This window comes from Salmo salar, chromosome ssa04, assembly GCF_905237065.1.
Source record: "Salmo salar chromosome ssa04, Ssal_v3.1, whole genome shotgun sequence".
In the NCBI taxonomy this organism is placed as follows: domain Eukaryota; kingdom Metazoa; phylum Chordata; class Actinopteri; order Salmoniformes; family Salmonidae; genus Salmo; species Salmo salar.
This window is the reverse complement of record NC_059445.1, coordinates 13606935-13628994: the sequence shown is the minus strand read 5'-3', so window position 1 is coordinate 13628994 and position 22060 is coordinate 13606935. Positions and strand designations below refer to the sequence as shown.

Here is a 22060-nt window from a genome sequence, read left to right as displayed (position 1 = left end):
GCTAGCTGCGTTTTAGATAACAAAATAGTCATCACTCGTAATTGCCTCTTTTAGTACTATGCATATGATGTTTACAAAGTAACGACCAAGGTGGGAGGATATCCTTTCAATATCCAACCACAGATATGAACAAAAAGGCTACTAAGTATTCTGTTATCTTAGCACAATCAAATAGGAACTCTGCATACTTTGAATGCAAGAGGGAAGAGTCTTGAGAGATTTACAATAACCTAATATTTATCCTCATAACGATCTTTGAACAAATATAGCTGCTACTCGGCAGCGAGGTCACTAAGGGGAGAATTTAGAATGCTAAAAAGTAGTCCCTCTCAGTTACCCAAAACACTTTAGCACGCCTCGTATTCATCAGCCGCAGAACCATTAGCATTATTTCCACTTGTTGCCTAGTAACTGTGGAGGAATGAGTCGGTGTCAAACGGTGTGCCCGGCTACGCACTCCAAACTAATCACGCATTAGGCTTTTTATTCACTCATTCGACCACACATTCAGCTTGAAGTGATGCATGTATATCAACATCATACCTACAGCGGGTCTGAACAGTACTGTCAACATATTGAGGTGGACAGAGTTCACATAGTGTCAATTATGTATTGCCATTATAATTGTTTGTCACTATTCCATGGACTTTGTTTTACCTAAATACAACAGGCATTGTGGAACTAAGACCTACATAGACATCCATAGTATGAATCTGCATACGGACACCATGGCCTTTAGTTGAACTGTAGCCTGATTGGTTGTAGTTTCCCTGTGGACTTTGTTTGACCGCCACAGTGGCTACAGTCTCTCAGGCAGTCATGGTGTGGAAGGACACTCTTCTCTTTAGAGGTCACAACAGTGGGATGATTCTGCATAAAAACACCCTCCTGGCCAGTGTCTGATTGGTTGAAGCCAGTAGCCTCCGAACATCAGCATTCCCAATGGCCCAGTGCCACAACAGGAAGCCTCTCTCTCAGTGGCCTCCAGGGGGAAGTCTCCGTGGAGAGGGGCTGCCGCTGCGTCAGGATTCCCAGCTTGGCAGCTCCTCCTCTGGGTACCGTGTTCTGGGGTTTAGGCAGGGTTCACGGGCAGTCCACCCAGCTGAGATGAGACTCGCACCCCAGGGGAGTGGAGGAGACGCGGAGGAGAGGGGGGGGGGCTTGATTAATCAGCTTCCCTCATTAGCTGTCGCTCGGCACACGAATTAGGTGCGGCTGTCTTTTGATAATGCCAACGTCGGAAAACAATGTTTGAAATGCCAGTGTCGTGTCCTTCATTTCCCATTCAGGTAACCTGTGTGTTACCTCTCTGAGCTATACACAGAGGGAAACGACCACTTCACACACAGAGGGGCATTTCAAAACCCCTTACTGTACTTAAGTTTTCTTTTTAACTTTGCAAATAGTTTTTGTCAATGTGGATCAAGCTTTACTTTGATCACTAGTGTTGATGATCGTGGCCATATTATAATTAGTGTAAGCGAGGGGCAGGAGGCCATTTTAACTACAGTACAGTAGATCTCTTCATCTACTTCTGTCTAGTAATGTTCTGAATGAAACACACTTCTAACAAGTTGTAGGTAGCCTCTATTTTGGAAATGACCTCGGCTAGATCTTAGAAAATGGCTTCCTATTCCCTACATAGTGCTCTACTTTGTGTGCTATATAGGGAATAGGGTGCCATTTTGGATGTACCCTGGATGTTGGAACAACGCATACACACATTCAACGTTTCAAAAGAGTGGAGCCCCATAGTATATTTGGATGCAATTGGTGCAAGATGCAATTGCTCCGGCTAAATGCTACGCCAAGCCCATGGACGTTCATTTGTTCTCCGCAATAAGTCTGGATCGGAGTACCTCCTCGATTTCTAGAACGTAAACACATTCTAACCGTTCTGGTTGGTCCAGAAAACGATGGGTTGGGCCAGAGCCAGAACACATGTGGGCTTTGATACTTTGATTGGTTAGAGATGATCCAATCACTGAAGACTTTGTTTTCTACAACACCCCGCATTTTGACATCTCCACAAATGACTTCAATGATGGCAGTCTCAGACTGAAGTATGTAGCGAACATAGAGCAGTTTGGGTCACCAGGCAACCGTTGTATAACTCCCTGTACTGTAGCTCCTTTAACAAAGGCCAAATCATCATTTCAACTCAGCATGGATACAGGATAAAGGAAGGGAAGTGGCCAATTTGTTTCCCAGAAAAATAACCACCAATTTGAAGGCAAACTCTCTTCAGCATGAACACAAACAGTCCACATCTGTTACTGTTTGTCAATCTGACATGGTACAAACACACTTCAAAGATTTATTGGAGCCTTTTCTTCTGTTTAGACACTAAATCAGCATCTATTTAAATAAGTCCAAAGCCAGGTGAGAGAAGTGTGCCACTTTATTTATCATTTGCATAGAGCAGGGGTCTCAAACCTTTTCCAGCATGAGAGCTACTTTAAAAAAATGAAACATTGCGAGCTACAATTTTTTTTCTCTAGCTTTCAGATAAGCACGTTCTTCTCTTCCCCGGGTCCTTAGTGTACAACAGAAAGAAGTTTTCTGTCAATATATATCTAGTAAAATAATGGTTAATTAACAACTCTAAGGGGGACCATATAAATTCTGTGATTATTTTCCAAATTCTGTTTAATATTTTCCCAAATTATGTTTTCTCTGTTTTATTTTGGGAGGGTCACTTGAAATTACAATTGTTCATAGATAAACCACGAAATTGGATGTTATGAGTCCATGTCAATTGCTAAATATCAGCAGAAGACAAAACAAATGTAGGTTTGGAAGAAAGCTAATAAATAGATTGTTGAGTGTAATTCCCCTTTAATTGCGCTTCTGGCCCTTTAATTGCAAAAGGAACGTGTCGATCTAGTTTAATGTGCTGGTCTAGCGATGTTTCTGTACTGCTGCTGTTCATTTCATGGCAAAGTTTCCAAATAATAAATAATAGATACAAATGATATACTCACTCATGATATACTTTTGCCAGGTAAGCCGCCTTTGCAGTTAACATTTAATGGATAAGGGTTTTTGGGGAAAGTATTTCTGTCAACTCACAAGATGGTTATCACATCAAGTGGAGTGACAGACAAACGCGCGCCACACAGACAGACAGGGGCAATATTGCTGGAAATGAATTGGCAGATGTGTTAGGTTTGGCTTTTTAAGCCAATAGGGGCTAACCACGGGTGGAATAATATCAATGTTGATTAGTTAGTAACTGGGAGCTGGCGGTGTCGCATACTTGTGAGATTTGTCGATGACAGTTTGCAATGGAACACATGAAAAATGGCGTATACTTTCGGGAATTGTTAGCCGAGCTACTCATAGGTGGGCTGTGAGCTACTAGCTAGCGGTCAACCTGTTGGAGACCCCTGGTATAGATTATCATTCACCAGTCAGCTCCTCACCTCATGGTGCGAGTTCTTTATTTTGTAGACTTCACAGAATCAACATCTGTCCATTAATTCTACATCTTTCACTAGTCTAACATCATGTGCGTGTCATTTTCTCTGTTTAATTAACATGTCAGATGTATAGACTCTCTCCACAACATGAATTTCCATATAGTAATATAACAGGCATTATATTTTCCACAGACCTGATGGTGAACACTGAACAGGTGTGAAAATCGCGGCGGCAGATGCAAATAATGTTGTCAAATTAATTGAAGCGCTGATATAATTATCGTGATTAATAATCCTCATCTGGAGAGTGGTGTATTTGTCTCCCATAGCAACCCCCACTGTCTCCCTTTCTCTCCCCATTTGCCCTTCTAATGGAATTTAGATTCCCTGTAAGGTCACAGAGGAGATGGCACTGTATTAAAACAAATTCCCTGTGAATTCGTCTTGAGAAGTGTCAATGTATTCAAATTTTTCCTCCTTTCTTTCTTTCTCTCTTTTGCTCTTTCTCTCTTTCTCTCTTTTCTGTTTCTTTGTCTCTTTCTCATATCCCTGTTTCAGAATCCATTTTCTCTCTCTCGCTCATCCCCAGCCCTCTATCTTTCTTTCTCTCCATATCTCTCTCCCTTTCCATCTTTCTCTCTTCCTCTCTCTCTCTTTCTCTCTCTTTCTCTCTCTTCCTCTCTCTTTCTCTCTCTCTCTCTCTTTCTCTCACTCACTCTTCCTCTCTCTCTTTCTCTCACTCACTCTTCCTCTCTATCTCAAATGTTACTGACCTCATAAACTCAGTAGTTGAATTTAATGGCTGTGGCTTTGGTCCTATCACTCTGTGAAGCGATGCGGATAGAGATGTCCACTGTCACATGTCAATCCTCAGTAGAGTGTGATATTAGGTGAGATCCCAGGACCTGTCAGAGATCCTCTGAGCCTTTGAACTGGAGAGGATCAAACACTGTTGAGCAACTCCCCAGTTCTATACCACACTTCAAATCAAATTGTATTAGTCACAATACAATAGGTGTAGACCTTACGGTGAAATGCTTACTTACGAGCCCCTAACCAACAATGCATTTAAAAAAAATACGGATAAGAATTAAAAGTAACAAGTAATTAAAGAGCAGCAGTAAAATAACAATAGCGAGACTATATACAGGGGGGTACCGATAGAGTCAATTTGCGGGGGCACTGGTTAGTTGAGGTAGTATGTACATGTAGATAGAGTTATTAAAGTGACTATGCATAGATGACAACAGAGAGTAGCAGTGGTGTGGGGGGGGGAGGCAATGCAAATATTCTGGGTAGCCCTTTGACTAGATGTTCAGGAGTCTTATTGCTTGGGGGTAGAAGCTGTTATGAAGCCTCTTGGACGTAGACTTGGCGCTCCGGTACCGCTTGCCATGCGGTAGCAGAGAGAACAGTCTATGACTAGGGTGGCTGGAGTCTTTGACAATTGGATGTGTTGCTATAATTGTGGGAGAGATGGAGAAAGAGAGAGACATGGAGCAAGAGAGAGGAAGCAAGACAAGAGAGAGAGAAATGATGAAACTGATGGTAAAGTTGAGGAACAGAGGGAGCGGATCTTCTATGTGTAACCGATGTGAAATGGCTAGTTAGTTAGCGGTTACATATGGTCCCTGGGAAAATATAAGTGTTTCTGTGCGCGACTGTGCGCATGTCTGTTCTTCTGCCTCATCCGTTCTAGCGCTGCTTTCTTCAGCCCTGTGTGGCTCCAGCTCTTTACTGTAACTCCATCATATCTAATATTAGGATCTTGGTTGTTGGTGGAAGAACAGGTGAGCGTCACAATGTAGAATCAATCGGATGGAACAGAGAGATAGAGCCAGAGAGATAGCGCCACGTCGTGGTTGGCTGTGTTGTTTTGTTCTGCCTGGCGCTGCAGCTCCATGATAACAGGTTAGACATGGTGGAGGCATCTCCCTATAGCTCTGATTTTAGATGGATACACATTCTGGAACAGTAGTTTTTATATTGTGTTTTAGAAACGAACCCTGATGGCAGATGCTTTGTGGCCTCCTGGAGCAACCAAGGCCGAAAGGCTAATCTATGATGGCTTTTTTTTGTGGGCCGACACACACGTGTACAAACATGCTTGCTTGCAAGCACGCATACACACACACACACTTACACTTCACGCTGTTTGTAGCCCGCGGTGATGAAGGATATGTATTAGCCCAGGGGAATCCAACACCGGAACGCTGCCTGTCTGCTCCAGTCTGGTGACAACATTACTAAGAAGATGTGTTGTCCCTGACACTCCGTACCGGATGTCACACTGTTACCTCAACGACAGTCACTATGTCACTACGGATCCACAAGGACTGTTAGTCACATGGCCCTGTCTCAAACTGTGGCTTAATCCATCTATTTAACTGGCTCCTTTCCCTCACTTCTGCCTTCGTAGTGCCCCATGACTGCTGCGTTGTTGTGTCTGTCTTTCTACATGCCACTGTCGGTGTTGTAGTAGAGGAGGATACTCATAATGGAATGTAAAAAAATCGTCTGTCTGTCTGTCTGTCTGTCTGTCTGTCTGTCTGTCTGTCTGTCTGTCTGTCTCAGCCAGCCAGCCAGCCAAATCCTAATTTAAAATAATAATGCCATTGACAGTAAATTTGAAAGGTTGTTCATCATTCAAATAATGATCAGACTAAAAGCTAAGTTATTATTTCAGTTTACAACCATACAATTTACTCACCCCAAACCCCAAGGAGTCACAGAAAAACACCATATTTTCAGATAAAAGTCTCTGCTATTTTAGGATGATAAATTAGCGATGATTGTAGCCATTGCATCGGAGCAGAAAGTCATTTGCTTTAATGCTGAAGGACTTTAATTCAGATCGAGCCAGCCAATTAGCCTAACGGGCTGCATTACATCTGGGGTGGTGAGAGTATTTTCATGACTCACCCACCCACTCCCTCTCTTTCTTACCTTCTATCACTTCACTTAATCCTTCTCTCCTTCTATTCCTCTGTTCCCATTATCTCTCTCTAACTCGCCTTACCTCTCTCTCTCGACCTGTTCTCCCTCTGTCTCTCGCTCTCTCTCTCTCTCTATCGACCTGTTCTCGCTCTCTCTCGCTCTCTCTCTGTACTCTCTCTCTCGACCTGTCTCTCGCTCTCTCTCTCTCTCTCTCTCTCTCTACTCTCTCGCTCTCGACCTGTTTTCCCTTTCTCTCGCTCTCTCCTGTCTGTCTCTCTATTTTTCTCGCTTTCTCTCTCGCTCTCTGTCTCTCTGTCTCTCCCTCCATTTGGACACCATGTGTGTCATAGAGAAGAGGCTCTTTGAGAGTATCATGGTACCTAGAGTGTTGTTAGTAAGTTCCATACAACAGGCTGCTATTCTGCTATTCCATCCACTCTTTTGATCTGATAAAAAGCATTCAGGAAATATTTGTGTCCATTTCACTGACAGGGCAAAGAGACACGAACAACCTAAAGAGGAAATGGAATTAAATTCTGTGTGATTTAGGCTTATGTCTGATGTCACACGGTTTGAATGGGGTCATCGATTGAATGAGAAATCATATTATTTTTTTTTCTACCCATTTTTTTTCTTCCCAATTTTGTGTTTTCCAGTTGGTAGTTACAGTCTTGTCTCATCTCTGCAACTGCCGAACGTACTCGGGAGAGGCGAAGGTCGAGAGCCGTGCGTCCTCCAAAACACAACCTAGCCAAGCCGCACTGCTTCTTGACACGATGCCCACTTAACCCGGAAGCCAGCCGTACCAATGTGTCGGGGGAAACACCGTACACCTGGCAACCGTGTCAGCGTGCACTGCGCCCGGCCCGCCACAGGAGTCGCTAGTGCGCGATGGGACAAGGACATCCATGCCGGCAAACTGGAACCTAGCTAGCATTGCGATGACATGGGGTATCAGTCTACTCAGTGACACCCAGAGAACATTAGCGTCGGAGCTCTTATTGTGGGTCTCTGAAACAACTGTGAATTGAGCCACGTTTGTCAACCTATGTGTATTGAACACTATTCCCAAGGAAAAACAATACTGCGTGGATGTTTTGGAGTCTGATAATGCTGAGGAGGACATTGGGAAAAAATATCTTTGGTATTGAGTAAACTGATACCCCATTTCATTGATTCCCAATCCTTAGGTAAAGCTGTACAGTGCAATATGAATGTCAATACACACAATAGGCTGACTGGGGAGGTGTTTTCACACAGTCACAGTCCCGCGATAAGAGCTACAACGCTAATATTTGCGTAAACTCTTCACAGTTGTGTTATGTGGGTGTCACCGAGTAGACTGATACCCCTTTTCATTGCATCACATTCCAACCTTGTTTAACGTTATGTAGTCTAAATATGGCATGATTCCACCAATTGTAACCTTCTGCATCACTTTCAGAGGTACTTTTACTTTGAAGGCAAACTGCAAATTCCACTATTGTGCCTAATCCTTATTGTGGCTAGTTTCATAACACATAACCCGGTCCTAGCCAGATGAAGCAAGCTGGCTGCTTATAACCTTAGCTTTGGGCAACAGGGTTAAGTAGCTGGCTAGCTATTTATTTTTCATGAGCTGAAGTTCAATTTCAATAGGCGAACAACAAGTGGCTACCTAGCTAATAGTTACTCACAAGGATTCCGAAATCATTGTTAAGAATAATGAAAATGACTGCAGTTTCTACTGGTCATTGTTTTCAGGCTGGTTGTATTTGTGCTAGATAGGTACCAAGCTAAAGCTAGCTAGCTACCCCAGAAGTTGCGGTCAAACAAATAATGCTTTATTACCAACGCGGTATTGTAAACACATCGTTCGTGGCCGGTGTTTGCTTGTTTGCAGACTTTTTTTTGTACAGCTTTGACAGTACTACTGATAGTAGTGGTGGCACTTAGCTTACACGTGTAAATTCAGAACACACAACATTCTATAATAGAACTGTTATTTAACTTATCAAATGGTGTTATTTGACGTGTATCTTTTTTGACACGCAAAGATCCAAACGGCGTTCCATAGTATGTCGTGACGCTAATAGCAGTGAAGCTATTACTGTGTAACTTCTGTAAGGCACATCTGAAAAATAGCGCACTTGGTAGTGTGTACCGGTGCTCGACTAGTCGCGAAAGCCAACATCACCCACGACAGAGAACGGTTGATTGTCAAGGGCAATGAATTCCATTATCTTGGCTGAAATTTTCTTTCTCTTTCAAATGACTGCTCGACTTGTTGACTGCCCGATCCACACAGCAGACATTGTGGGCTAGGTTAGGAATGCTGTGTTGCAGGTGTATCACAACATTTTACGTGGCGTCAATACGTCATGTACCTTCGTTATATAGGTATGCACGTCAGCTTTGACATCAGTTTTGCACATCGGCGTTAAACTAGACATCGGGCCGATACCGATGTTGGCATTTTTAGCTAATATCGGCCGATACCGATATATCGTGCATCCCTAAATGAGACCCTGTTGATATTTTACTTTGAATTTGGCCGTGTGTTAATAAAACGATGTGTTGCACTTCCAACAATGTAAATGCTTCAACCAGAACAGCGCTACATTGCTCTGACATCCCATTTCTCAGCAGAGCGGCTCGGCTAAATGCCAAAACACTGTTTTATTTATGACAAAACCGCTTGAATCTCGACTTTGTTTGTGTTTGTTTGCGTTTGTAAACAAGTCAAGGTGACTACTCTCACCTTGACAAGTCAATCAGCATTCTAATGCTGTAGGTAGGAAAATTGCTGGTACTGGCTGCAATTTACATTAGGCCAACAAAAAATGTTTTTGTGTGAGTCGTAAGTGCTTGCATGTATGCATGTGTGTGTGTGTACGTGCATGTTTGTGCATGCATTCAACTGTACATCTACATGTTGCAGTATGGTACAACTCAACTAAGGAAGGGATTCCATTCTACAGAGTGAACCCGTTGTTTTGGTGTGTCCCAGTGCATAGCCCCGTATCTCTCACTCTCTCATCCTCCAAAGATCAGAGAATGCTAGATGGATCAGTTCACTGAGACTCCAGTACATCAAGAAAGCAAAGGTCTTTACAGCAAAGACAATGTTTTATGCCTTAGCGCTCTCTCTCTCTCTGTGTGTCTCTGTCTCTCTCTCTCTCTCTCTGTGTGTCTCTCTCTCTGTGTGTCTCTCTATCTCTCTCCCCATCTTTCTTTCAATTCCCTTTATTGGCATGACGTAACAATGTACTTATTGCCAAAGCTTACTTTGGATATTTACAATATGAAAATAATAAGAATCAAAATTGTCAACGGGACAACAGTAACAACAATAACCAAGGGTCAAAATAACCATACATTGAACAATAACAATAAGCATACAGTAACGGCCGTCGTCGTAATGAGACCAAGGTGCAGCAGAGGATGTGTGTTCATCTTAGAAATGTAATATGAAAAGAGAACACTTTACAAAAATAAACCAAAGACAACAGCAAAACAGTCCTGTCAGGAAAACTCTCAACAGAAAACAATCACCCACAAACCCCAAAGGGATAAACAGTCTGCCTATGTATGACTCCCAATCAGCAACAACAAACTACAGCTGTTCCTGATTGGGAGCCACACACGGCCAACCAAAGAAACAAGCCAACATAGAAAAATAAACATAGAACGCCCACCCATGTAACACCCTGGCCTAACCAAAATAGAGAACAAAAACCCCTCTCTATGGCCAGGGCGTTACACATACAGTAGAGGACATGTGCAGGTTGATTGGTCTGTCAGACACTGTCCCTCAACTTATGGCAGGCAGCAATGTAGTGCGCTGCCAACCCACCGCTCTCTGAGTCTTCCCCCAACAGGATGGGTAGCCTACTCTCATCAGAGAGGTCCTTGAAACCTTGAATAAGGGTTTCAAATTTGGGAAAATGACACTCTCTAATTGTTGTATATTTTTGACATTTTGTCAGGAAATGCAGCTCTGTCTCAGGTTCTGCTGTTGTGCAGTGGTTGCACAGCCTTTCCTCTACAGGGAGACAGGTTTTCCTGTGTCTACCCTTCTCAATGGCAAGGCTGTGCTCACTGAGCCTGTACTTTGTCAAGGTTTTTCTAAGGTTTTGATCAGTAACCATGGTCAAATAGTTAGCAACGGTGTACTGTCGATTTAGGGCCAGATAGCACTGCATTTTGCTTTGTGCTTGTGTTTCCCAATAAGCAATGTAGTTTTGTTTTGACTGTGTTGTAATATGTTTTATTCTGATTGATTGGATGTTCTGTTTCTGAGGCTTCAGGGTGTTAGTAGAACAAGTTTGTGAACTCAGCCCCAGGACCAGCTGGATGAGGGGACTCTTTTCTTTGCTCAGCTCTTGGCATTGCAGGGCTTGGTAATGATATGTGAGGGGGTCACTGTATTTTAGATGTTTCCAAAACTGAATTGCTCTTTTTTGAGTTTTTATTATTAGTGGATATTTGCCTAATTCTGCCCTGCATGCATTGTTTGTAGTTTTCCTCTGGACATGTAGGAGAATCTTAGAGAACTCTGCATGCAGGGTTTCAATGGGGTGTTTGTCCCATTTGATGAAATCTTGTTTTGTAAGTGGACCCCACACATTGCTGCCATGAAGTACAATTGGTTCAATGACACATTCCATTAGTTTTAGGTATTTCAATTTGAATTTGTTTTTTAATGGCGTAGAATGCCCTGCGTGCTTTCTCTCTCAGTTCATACACTGCCTCATTAATTAAGGTGTCCAGTTGAGCTTATTTTTAAACCTAAGTAATTGTAGTGTGTGCAATACTCTATATATTTTGTACCAATTGAGAACTCTGGTCTAATTCCCTGAGATCTGGATCTTCTCTGGAAAATCATTATTTTAGTCTTTTTAGGGTTTACTGCCAGGGCCCAGGTCTGGCAGTACTGCTCTAGCAGGTCCAGGCTCTGCTATAGGCCATGTGCTGTGGGTGACAGCAGGCATAGGTAATCTGCGAAGAGTAGGCATTTAACTTCTGAATTGTGGAGACTAACACCAGGGGTGAGGATTTTTCTAGAATAGTGGCCAATTCGTTGATGTAAATATTGAAGAGTGCAGGGCTCAGATTGCAACCCTGACGAAGGCCCCGCCCCTGGTTAAAGAATTCTGTTCTTTTCTTACCAATTTTAATGCTGCACGTATTGCCAGTATACATTGATTTAATTATGTCATATGTTTTACCCCCTACACCACTTTCAATAACTTTGTAGAACAGTCCTGTATGCCAAATAGAATCAAATGCTTTCTGGAAGTCGATAAAGCAAGCATATATTTTGGTATTATTTTGGTGGACATGTTTATTAGGGTGTGTAGGGTGTAAATATGATCAGTCGTGCGATGTTTTGGTATAAATCCAATTTGGCTTTTACTCAAGACGTGCTTATTAAGGAAGTTTAGAACTCTTACATTTATAATACTACAGAAAACCTTCCCCAGGTTACTGTTCACACAAATGCCTCTGTAATTGTTAGGGTCAAATTTGTCTCCATTCTTAAAGATTGGGGTTATGAGTTATTGATTCCAGATGTCAGGGAAATAACCTACACTCAGGATCAAATTAAACAGTTTTAATATAGCCAATTGAAATTGTGCACTAGTGAGTTTGAGCATCTCATTTAGGATGCTATCAGGTCTGCATACTTTTTTAAATTTGAGGGCCTGAAGTTTCTTATAGAGCTCCTGGTCAGTAATTGGGGAGTCCAATGGATTTTGCTTGTCCTTTTATAGCTTTTTCTAATCCATTCAACTTCTCATGAATTTGGTGTTGTTCTGCGTTTGTGTCAATTTGAACGGTGTTGTAGAGTGTTTTAAAATGGGTTGTCCATATGTCACCATTCTGTATCGCTAATTCCTCATGTTTAGATTTTTTTTTTAGTTTTTTCCAATTTTGCCAGAAGTTGTTTGTGTTTATGGACTCCTCATTTAGTGTCAGCTGCTTGCTGTTGTACTGTGCTTTTTTGGTTCTGAGTGTACGTTTATATTGTTTTAAAGTCTCACAGTAATGAAGGTGTAATTCATCATTATTTGGGTCTCTGTGCTTTTGGTTGGATAGTGTTCTAAGTGTTTTGCTTATAATTTTACACTCTGCATCAAACCAGTTGTCATCTGTGGTCTTTTTAGTTTAGTTTTTTATCAATTTCAATTGTTCTTCTTTTGCCGTTTTCCTGAATATATAATTGATGTTTTTAACTGATAGATTGATGCCTTCTTTACTGCGAGTGAATGGGGTATCCACAAAATTATCTAAGAGTGTTTGGATATTTTGGTTACAGGTTGCTTTCTGGTATTCTACTGTGCTGTTCTGGGCCCATCTGTATGAATTTCTGATGTTGTACAGCTTACTGGGCTGTGAATGTGTAGTTGCTTCCATGTCTGCTCTTTTGAGGAACAACGTAATTTGGCTGTGTCTCTGTTTGCCTCTCTCTCTGTGTCTCTCTCTGTCTGTGTCTCTGTTTGCCTCTCTCTCTGTGTCTCTCTCTCTCTCTCTCTGTGTCTCTGTTTGCCTCTCTCTCTCTGTGCCTCTCTCTGTGTCTCTGGTTGCCTCTCTCTCTGTGTCTCTGTTTGCCTCTCTCTCTGTGTCTCTCTCTCTGTGTCTCTCTCTCTGTCTCTCTCTCTGTGTCTATGTTTGCCTCTCTCTCTGTGTCTCTCTCTCTCTGTGTCTCTGTTTGCCTCTCTCTCTCTGTGTCTATGTTTGCCTCTCTCTGTGTCTATGTTTGCCTCTCTCTCTGTGTCTCTCTCTCTCTGTGTCTCTGTTTGCCTCTCTCTCTCTCTGTGTCTCTCTCTGTGTCTGTTTGCCTCTCTCTGTGTCTATGTTTGCCTCTCTCTCTCTGTGCCTCTCTCTGTGTCTGTTTGCCTCTCTGTGTCTCTGTTTTCCTCTCTGTGTCTCTCTGTCTGTCTCTGTCTCTGTTTGCCTCTCTCGCTGTGTCTCTCTCTCTCTGTGTCTCTCTCTGTGTCTGTTTGCCTCTCTCTCTGTGTCTCTCTCTCTCTGTGTCTCTGTTTGCCTCTCTCTCTCTGTGTCTCTCTCTGTGTCTATGTTTGCCTCTCTCTGTGTCTGTTTGCCTCTCTCTCTCTGTGTCTCTCTCTGTGTCTATGTTTGCCTCTCTCTGTGTCTATGTATGCCTCTCTCTCTCTGTGCCTCTCTCTGTGTCTATGTTTGCCTCTCTGTGTCTCTGTTTTCCTCTCTGTGTCTCTGTCTGTCTCTGTCTGTGTTTGCCTCTCTCTCTGTGTCTCTCTCGCTATGTGTCTCTCTCTGTGTCTATGTTTGCCTCTCTCTCTGTGTCTCTCTCTCTCTGTGTCTCTGTTTGCCTCTCTCTCTCTGTGTCTCTCTCTGTGTCTTTGTTTGCCTCTCTCTGTGTCTATGTTTGCCTCTCTCTCTCTGTGTCTCTCTCTGTGTCTATGTTTGCCTCTCTCTGTGTCTGTTTGCCTCTCTGTGTCTCTGTTTTCCTCTCTCTGTCTCTGTCTCTGTTTGCCTCTCTCTGTGTCTCTCTCTCTCTGTGTCTATGTTTGCCTCTCTCTCTGTGTCTCTCTCTCTCTGTGTCTCTGTTTGCCTCTCTCTCTGTGTCTCTCTCTGTGTCTGTTTGCCTCTCTCTGTGTCTATGTTTGCCTCTCTCTCTGTGTCTCTCTCTGTGTCTATGTTTGCCTCGCTCTGTGTCTATGTTTGCCTCTCTCTGTGTCTATGTTTGCCTCTCTCTCTCTCTGTGCCTCTCTCTGTGTCTATGTTTGCCTCTCTGTGTCTCTGTTTTCCTCTCTGTGTGTCTCTGTCTGCCTCTCTCTGTGCGTCTCTCTCTCTCTGTGTCTCTCTCTGTGTCTATGTTTGCCTCTCTCTCTGTGTCTCTCTCTGTGTCTATGTTTGCCTCTCTCTGTGTCTATGTTTGCCTCTCTGTGTGTCTCTCTCTGTCTATGTTTGCCTCTCTGTGTCTCTGTTTTCCTCTCTGTGTGTCTCTGTCTGCCTCTCTCTCTGTGTCTCTCTCTCTCTGTGTCTCTCTCTGTGTCTATGTTTGCCTCTCTCTCTGTGTCTCTCTCTCTCTGTGTCTCTGTTTGCCTCTCTCTCTGTGTCTCTCTCTGTGTCTATGTTTGCCTCTCTCTGTGTCTATGTTTGCCTCTCTCTCTGTGTGTCTCTCTCTGTCTATGTTTGCCTCTCTCTGTGTCTATGTTTGCCTCTCTCTCTCTGTGCCTCTCTCTGTGTCTATGTTTGCCTCTCTGTGTCTCTGTTTTCCTCTCTGTGTCTCTCTGTCTGTCTCTGTCTCTGTTTGCCTCTCTGTCTGTCTGTCTGTCTGTCTGTCTGTCTGTCTGTCTGTCTGTCTGTCTGTCTGTCTGTCTGTCTGTCTGTCTGTCTGTCTGTCTGTCTGTCTGTCTGTCTCCATGTGTGTCATAGAGAAGAGGCTCTTTGAGAGTATCATGGTACCTAGAGTGTTGTTAGTAAGTTCCATACAACAGGCTGCTATTCTGCAATTCCATCCACTCTTTTGATCTGATAAAAAGCATTCAGGAAATATTTGAGTACATTCCCGTGACCGGGCAAAGAGACAGTGATTCAGGGCTGTTTCTGATGTCACATGGTTTGAATGTGATCATTGATTGACTTTCAAACCTGTTGATTTAAACTGGGATCAAAACAATGCTCACTTAAACGTGATTGATCTTTTGCTATATATATCAGCCTAGGAAACACATACAGTATCTATATCTATATACATATCTATATATATCTCTATCTCTATCTATATATATATATATATATATCTACAGTTGAAGTTGAAAGTTTACATACACCTTAGAAAAATACATTTAAACTCAGTTTTTCACAATTCCTGACATTTTATCGTAGTAAAAATTCCCTGTCTTAGGTCAGTTAGGATCACCACTTTAAGAATGTGAAATGTCAGAATAATAGTAGAGAGAATGATTTTTGTTTCATCAGACCAGAGGACATTTCTCCAAAAACTATTATCTTTGTCCCCATGTGCAGTTGCAAACTGTAGTCTGGCATTTTATGGCGGTTTTGGAGCAGTGGCTTCTTCCTTGCTGAGCGGCCTTTCAGGTTATGTCGATATAGGACTCGTTTTACTGTGGATATAGATACTTTTATACCTGTTTCCTCCAGCATCTTCACAAGGTCCTTTGCTGGGATTGATTTGCATATTTTGCACCAAAGTGCGTTCATCTCTAGGAGACAGAACGTGTCTCCTTCCTGAGCGGTATGACGGCTGCATGGTCCCATGGTGTTTATACTTGCGTACTATTGTTTGTACAGATGAACGTGGTACCTTCAGGCATTTGGAAATTGCTCCCAAGGATGAACCAGACTTGTGGAGGTCTACAATTTTTTTCTGAGGTCTTGGTTGATTTCTTTACATTTTCCCATAATGTCAAGCAAAGAGGCACTGAGTTTGAAGGTAGGCTTTGAATACATCCACAGGTACACCTCCAATTGACTCAAATTATGTCAATTAGCCTATCAGAAGCTTCTAAAGCCATGACGTCATTTTCTGGAATTTTCCAAGCTGTTTAAAGGCACAGGCAACTTAGTGCATGTAAACTTTTGACCCACTGGAATTGTGGATACAATGAATTATAAGTGAAATAATCCATCTGTAAACAATTGTTGGAAAAATTACTTGTCATGCACAAAGTAGATGTCCTAACCAACTTGCCAAAACTATAGTTTGTTAACAAGAAATGTGTGGAGTGGTTGAAAAACGAGTTAAGTGTATGTAAACATCCGACTTCAGCTGTGTATCTATATACAATTGTTGAATGTCACTATTTTAGCTGTTTTCCTTGAGACCATTTTGATGTTTGACCTTGAATTTGACCTTGACCGTGTGTCAATGCTTCAACCAGAACAGTGTTACGTTGTTCTGACATCCCATTTCTCAGCAGAGAGGCTCGGCTAAATGCCAAAACACTGTTTTCCCTTTCCTCTCACACACAAACTGGGTGACAAATACCGCTTGAATTTTGACTTTGTTTGTGTTCGTAGACCAGTCAAGGTGACGACTTTCACCTTGACAAGCCGATCAGAATTCTAATGTAGGTAGAAATACACATGATACTTGCAGCAGTTTACATAAGGCCAACAAATACTCTGTGTGTGTGTGTGTGTGTGTGTGTGTGTGTGTGTGTGTGTGTGTGTGTGTGTGTGTGTGTGTGTGTGTGTGTGTGTGTGTGTCGTCCTTGCATACATGCGTGTGAGTCGTAAGTGCTTGCGTGTATGCATATGTGTGTCCGTGCATGTTTGTGCATGCATTCAACTGTACATCTACATGTTGCAGTATGGTACAACTCAACTAAGGAAGGGATTCCATTCTACAGAGTGAACCCGTTGTCTTGGTGTGTGTCCCAGTGCAAAGCCCCGTATCTCTCACTCTCTCATCCTCCAAAGATCAGAGAATGCTAGATGGATCAGTTCACTGAGACTCCAGTACATCAAGAAAGCAAAGGTCTTTACAGCAAAGACAATGTTTTATGCCTTAGCACCATTCATCTTTTAACTCCTGGGCCACCTCTGTAGCTTCCTCTTAACTCTTCTTCAATTCCCCCTTGTTGTAACCTTTTTATTTTCTGTACCCGTACAGTCGCTTATTCTATCAGATCGACCCTCCGAGGGGGAATTACACATAAAAAGAACAACCTTCTGTCATATTTTGCTGCTTTTATGGATTTTTGTTCTATTGAGTAATGTTACACGGGGTTACGATTTCACTAAATAATGTGCTATAGTGACAATGCATTTGCAGAGCGGATCAATTCTTGTTTGTCTGCCAGAATGTTGCTTGTTGGATAAAGTGCACCATTTGGACATGGTCCAATGTCCCGATTCAGATATTACACCCTGTCTAGTAGTCCTAGAGCTCTGTAGTCAGATATTCCACCCTGTCTAGTAGTCCTAGAGCACTGTAGTCAGATATTCCACCCTGTCTGGGTAGTCCTAGAGCACTGTAGTCAGATATTCCACCCTGTCTGGTAGTCCTAGAGCACTGTAGTCAGATATTCCACCCTGTCTGGTAGTCCTAGAGCACTGTAGTCAGATATTCCACCTTGTCTAGTAGTCCTAGAGCGCTGTAGTCAGATATTCCACCCTGTCTAGTAGTCCTAGAGCGCTGTAGTCAGATATTCCACCCTGTCTAGTAGTCCTAGAGCGCTGTAGTCAGATATTCCACCCTGTCTAGTAGTCCTAGAGCGCTGTAGTCAGATATTCCACCCTGTCTAGTAGTCCTAGAGCGCTGTAGTCAGATATTCCACCCTGTCTAGTAGTCCTAGAGCGCTGTAGTCAGATATTCCACCCTGTCTAGTAGTCCTAGAGCGCTGTAGTCAGATTTTCAACCATTCAGTGACAGCATATGGCTCTTTGTGGTTACTTCAATATCTACATGTATCGTCCAATATCACTTTACAGTAAATACTGGTGACCACAGCCTCGTACTGAGCCAGAGAGGGAGTGACCATTCCTGGACAGGAAGTGTTGGTTTCCTATGATGGCCTAGCCTCCCCTCGCCTCCCCTCGTCCCAGTCTTCCTGTCAGACAGGAAGCTTGGAGGAAATATGGACTGACCAGGGGTTTCACTGACAAACATTAAATCCTAATAAAACAGACAGTCCTCAGCACACTCACTCAGCTGAGGGAAGAAGGAAGAGAGAAGACTTTGACTGGCAGCCATGTTAGTTTGACGACTGGGTCTCAGGAGACAAGCTGCTTTCCAGAACTAAGGACATATGACTTCCCATTTCCTGTACAGTGAGGATACTTCCCAGAGAAATGTTTTTTTTTTTAAAATCCTTCCACCACTCTCACATCATGTCCCAGGAATGGTGGGGTCACGGTGGTTTCCCTCCTCCTTCCTCTCCTTCCCCTTTCCCTTTTGACCTTTCTATTCAACCTTGTGTTGTTTGATGTTAGGGTTTTACTCAGGGAATGTACTATACTGACTGTCCTCTCTCTGCCCTCCCCCTTTCATCAACTCTCTCTTTCTGCTCCATCTTTCTCTCTCCTCCCCCATTCTTTCTTTCTCTCTCGCTGTGTGTGTGTGTGTGTGTGTGTGTGTGTGTGTGTGTGTGTGTGTGTGTGTGTGTGTGTGTGTGTGTGTGTGTGTGTGTGTGTGTGTGTGTCCTCCCCTTCTCCAGAGTGCAGGGATCTGATTGGCTCTGGCGGAGACAGGAAGCCCAATGCTCTAGTCCAGGTTGCTGTCATCGACCCCCGGGAACAATACCTGGTCTCCCACGCCTGCACAGAGATAGTAGAGGTAAGGCACACACACACACGCATATGCACTGACACATGCACACACACACACACACACACACCCTTTCACAAGCCACTTAATGCAGCTACCTCCCCTCCTTCTCACTCTCTCTTTCTCTCACACACACTCTTTTGCTATCTCACTCCCTTTCTCTGCCAGTGTTTGTTATTTTTACTGTTAAAGGGTCGCTCTGGTTCACTGGGTCTAAGTTGCTATTGCTGTTGTGGTTAACATGGAACCCAAACCGGGTGCGTGCGTGCGCTATCGTGCATAAATGTATTTTGTCCCCCCACACCAAATGCGATCACGACACGGAGGTTAAAATATCAAAACAAACTCTGAAACAATTATATTAATTTTGGGACAGGTCGAAAAGCATTAAACATTTATGGCAATTTAGCTAGCTAGCTTGCACTTGCTAGCTAATTTGTCCTATTTAGCTAGCTTGCTGTTGCTAGCTAATTCGTCCTGGGATATAAACATTGAGTTGTTATTTTACCTGAAATGCACAAGGTGCTCTACTCCACCAATTAATCCACACATAAAACGGTCAACCGAATCGTTTCTAGGCAACTTTCATAAATTAGGTGCATTACCGCCACTAACCTCGTTCGTCTTCAGTCACCCACGTGGGCATAACCAATGAGGAGATGGCACGTGGGTACCTGCTTCTATAAACCAATGAGGAGATGGGAGAGGCAGGACTTGCAGTGCGATCTGCGTCAGAAATAGAATTGACTTCTATTTTAGCCCTTGGCAACGCAGACGCTCGTTGGCGCGCGCGAGCAGTGTGTGTGCAATAATTGAATAATATAGACGCGAGCGGTGTAGTCAGCCTGTTAAGTATATCTCTCTCTCCTACTCATTCTCTTTCTCTCATTTCTTCTCTTTCTCTCATTTCCTCTCTCTCTCTCTCTCTCTCTCTCTCTCTCTCTCTCTCTCTCTCTCTCTCTCTCTCTCTCTCTCTCTCTCTCTCTCTTTCTCTCTCTCTCAATGTAAGGGCTTTATTGGCATAGGAAACATGTTATTTCTCTGTCTTTGTCTCTGATTTGTGGTTAGAGCCCTCTATCTGTCTCAATCTGACTATCAGAGTCAATCAACTGCAGTAGCAGACTGTCTGCGTGTGCCCACTGTGTGTGTGTGTTGAGTCTCTGCGCTCCATACAGTCTCACGGAAGTGTCTGTGCCCTCTGACCTCTGGCATGCCTCTTTTATTGCCCTCAGAGCTGGAGTGTCATTACCATGGCAACAAGAGCATAAGTGTTTTCGGGGCAGCGGCAACATCTGCCCCCTGTCCCGGGCTGGAATACCCACCTAGAACACACACACACACACACACACACACACACACACACACACACACACACACACACACACACACACACACACACACACTGGTTTAAAGTACTTAAGTAAAAATAATAAATCATGTAAATGAGGTCTGAGTGTGCCCCTGGCTATCTGTGAATTAAAAAAAACACAATTGTGCTGTCTGGTTAGCTTAATATAAGTCATTTGAAATGATTTAAAATTAATACTTAAGTATATTTTAGCAATTACATTTACTTTTTATACTTAAGTATATTTAAAACCAAATACTTAAAAAAACAAAATGTAATGTGTGACTTAAACTTGTACTTTTTCCACCATTGCACAGACACACACACACACACACACACCTCAACAAATCAGTCACTCGTCTTTCCCTTTCTTCTCCTCTCCGTCAGACTGAGGGCTCATGTGAGAGAACACGAAGAAGGGTTTATCTCTCTCTTATCTAGCTGATTAAGCAACGGGAAGTTTTACTGTTTTCAAGACAGTCCCTTCGTCTCTTACTGTAGAAACTCCATAGAAGATAAAAGGAGTCCTCGTCCTCCACTCACTCTGGGTCTGGGTCCAAGTGGAAAACACAGGATGTGGTGCAGCAGTAAGCAGTACAGTACGGCTCAGCCAAGCTCACTGCTGCAGGACTAGTGTGATTCCATCGCTGTGATGTGACTCTTGTTTTGGAGAGGGATCTGAGAACAACATGGACTGTTGCTTTCGGCTTCTCAAAAGGAGGGTATGTATGGATACTGTATGTATGTAGCTGTGGAGATCTCTTCTGATCGTACTGTAGACGTGTCTCTGGATTTACAGTCGCATGGTATAGTAAATATTGAAGCAGACGCAGTGTAACTTCTGTATCTGACTGGTCGATGTATTGGAATGACTAGTCTCTCTAATTCATTACGTATCACTGAACACTGATAGGGATTTTTTTAGGGGGATCAACTTGTATTTATTTTCAAAGGATAACAGACAAGAACAAAGAGCATCAGGAATGGTTTTACAGTAAGAGACTCAACAATAACACTAAACTGGCAGTACTGTGTGTGTGTGTGTGTGTGTGTGTGTGTGTGTGTGTGTGTGTGTGTGTGGCCAGCCATAGGGAGTCCCTATACTACATTGTTTAATTGAGCTCTGTCTGTCTGTCCATCATTCCTCAGTGCTGCAGCTGTTCCTTCAATCACTTCTCTGGTTAAAAGGGGAAAGGCCCTATGTGTGTGTGTGTGTGTGTGCTCACACTCATGTCTATGTATGAAGTGGGAATATGTCAGAGACGGGCCGGCTGCCGTGTGTTGTTCCCAGAGGCACTGGTGTCCAACAGCTGGGTCTTACCAGACTGGCAGCTCCCGCTATGCCTGGAGACAGACTGGAGACTGGTGGCCTGCCCCACCTCTTTCTCTCTCACCCCCACACATGTGATCCGGGTGTTATTGAAGCCTTACAGAGCAGGTGTTTCCTTATCCTGAACAGTCCATCTTAGGGCAGTGTGAAGCCTATAGGACAGAGACCATTCCTTTCATTTGAATTATTTTTGTTTGAAACATTGGGCATAAAGTTAAATAAACAAATATAAATATAAGCAGTAGAAATCAACAGACTTCAAAGCAATCTGTCCTATCAATCTGTCCTATCAATCTGTCCTATCAATCTGTCCTATCAATCTGTCTTATCAATCTCTCCTATCAATCTATCCTATCAATCTGTCCTATCAATCTATCCTATCAATCTGTCCTATCAATCTGTCCTATCAATCTATCCTATCAATCTATCCTATCAATCTGTCCTATCAATCTGTCCTATCAATCTGTCCTATCAATCTGTCCTATCAATCTGTCCTATCAATCTGTCCTATCAATCTGTCCTATCAATCTATCCTATCAATCTGTCCTATCAATCTGTCCTATCAATCTATCCTATCAATCTATCCTATCAATCTGTCCTATCAATCTGTCCTATCAATCTGTCCTATCAATCTGTCCTATCAATCTGTCCTATCAATCTATCCTATCAATCTATCTTATCAATCTGTCCTATCAATCTGTCCTATCAATCTGTCCTATCAATCTGTCCTATCAATCTGTCCTATCAATCTGTCCTATCAA

The 22060-nt window shown here is 43.0% G+C and overlaps 1 protein-coding gene across 4 annotated transcripts in view; it reads left to right on the top strand.

Annotated features, from left to right (window-relative positions):
* The window catches only part of inpp4b (inositol polyphosphate-4-phosphatase type II B), a 253535-nt gene that overhangs the window by 16630 nt on the left and 214845 nt on the right, over nucleotides 1–22060 (top strand). For 2 of the 4 annotated variants that reach the window (XM_045716544.1, XM_045716543.1), the window contains exon 3: nucleotides 18512–18630. In XM_045716544.1, the coding sequence (XP_045572500.1) occupies nucleotides 18512–18630 (119 nt within the window). Of the gene's footprint in view, nucleotides 1–2881; nucleotides 3005–18511; nucleotides 18631–20496; nucleotides 20692–22060 lie in introns of those variants that run through there. The other 2 variants (XM_045716550.1, XM_045716545.1) reach the window with 2 other exon arrangements.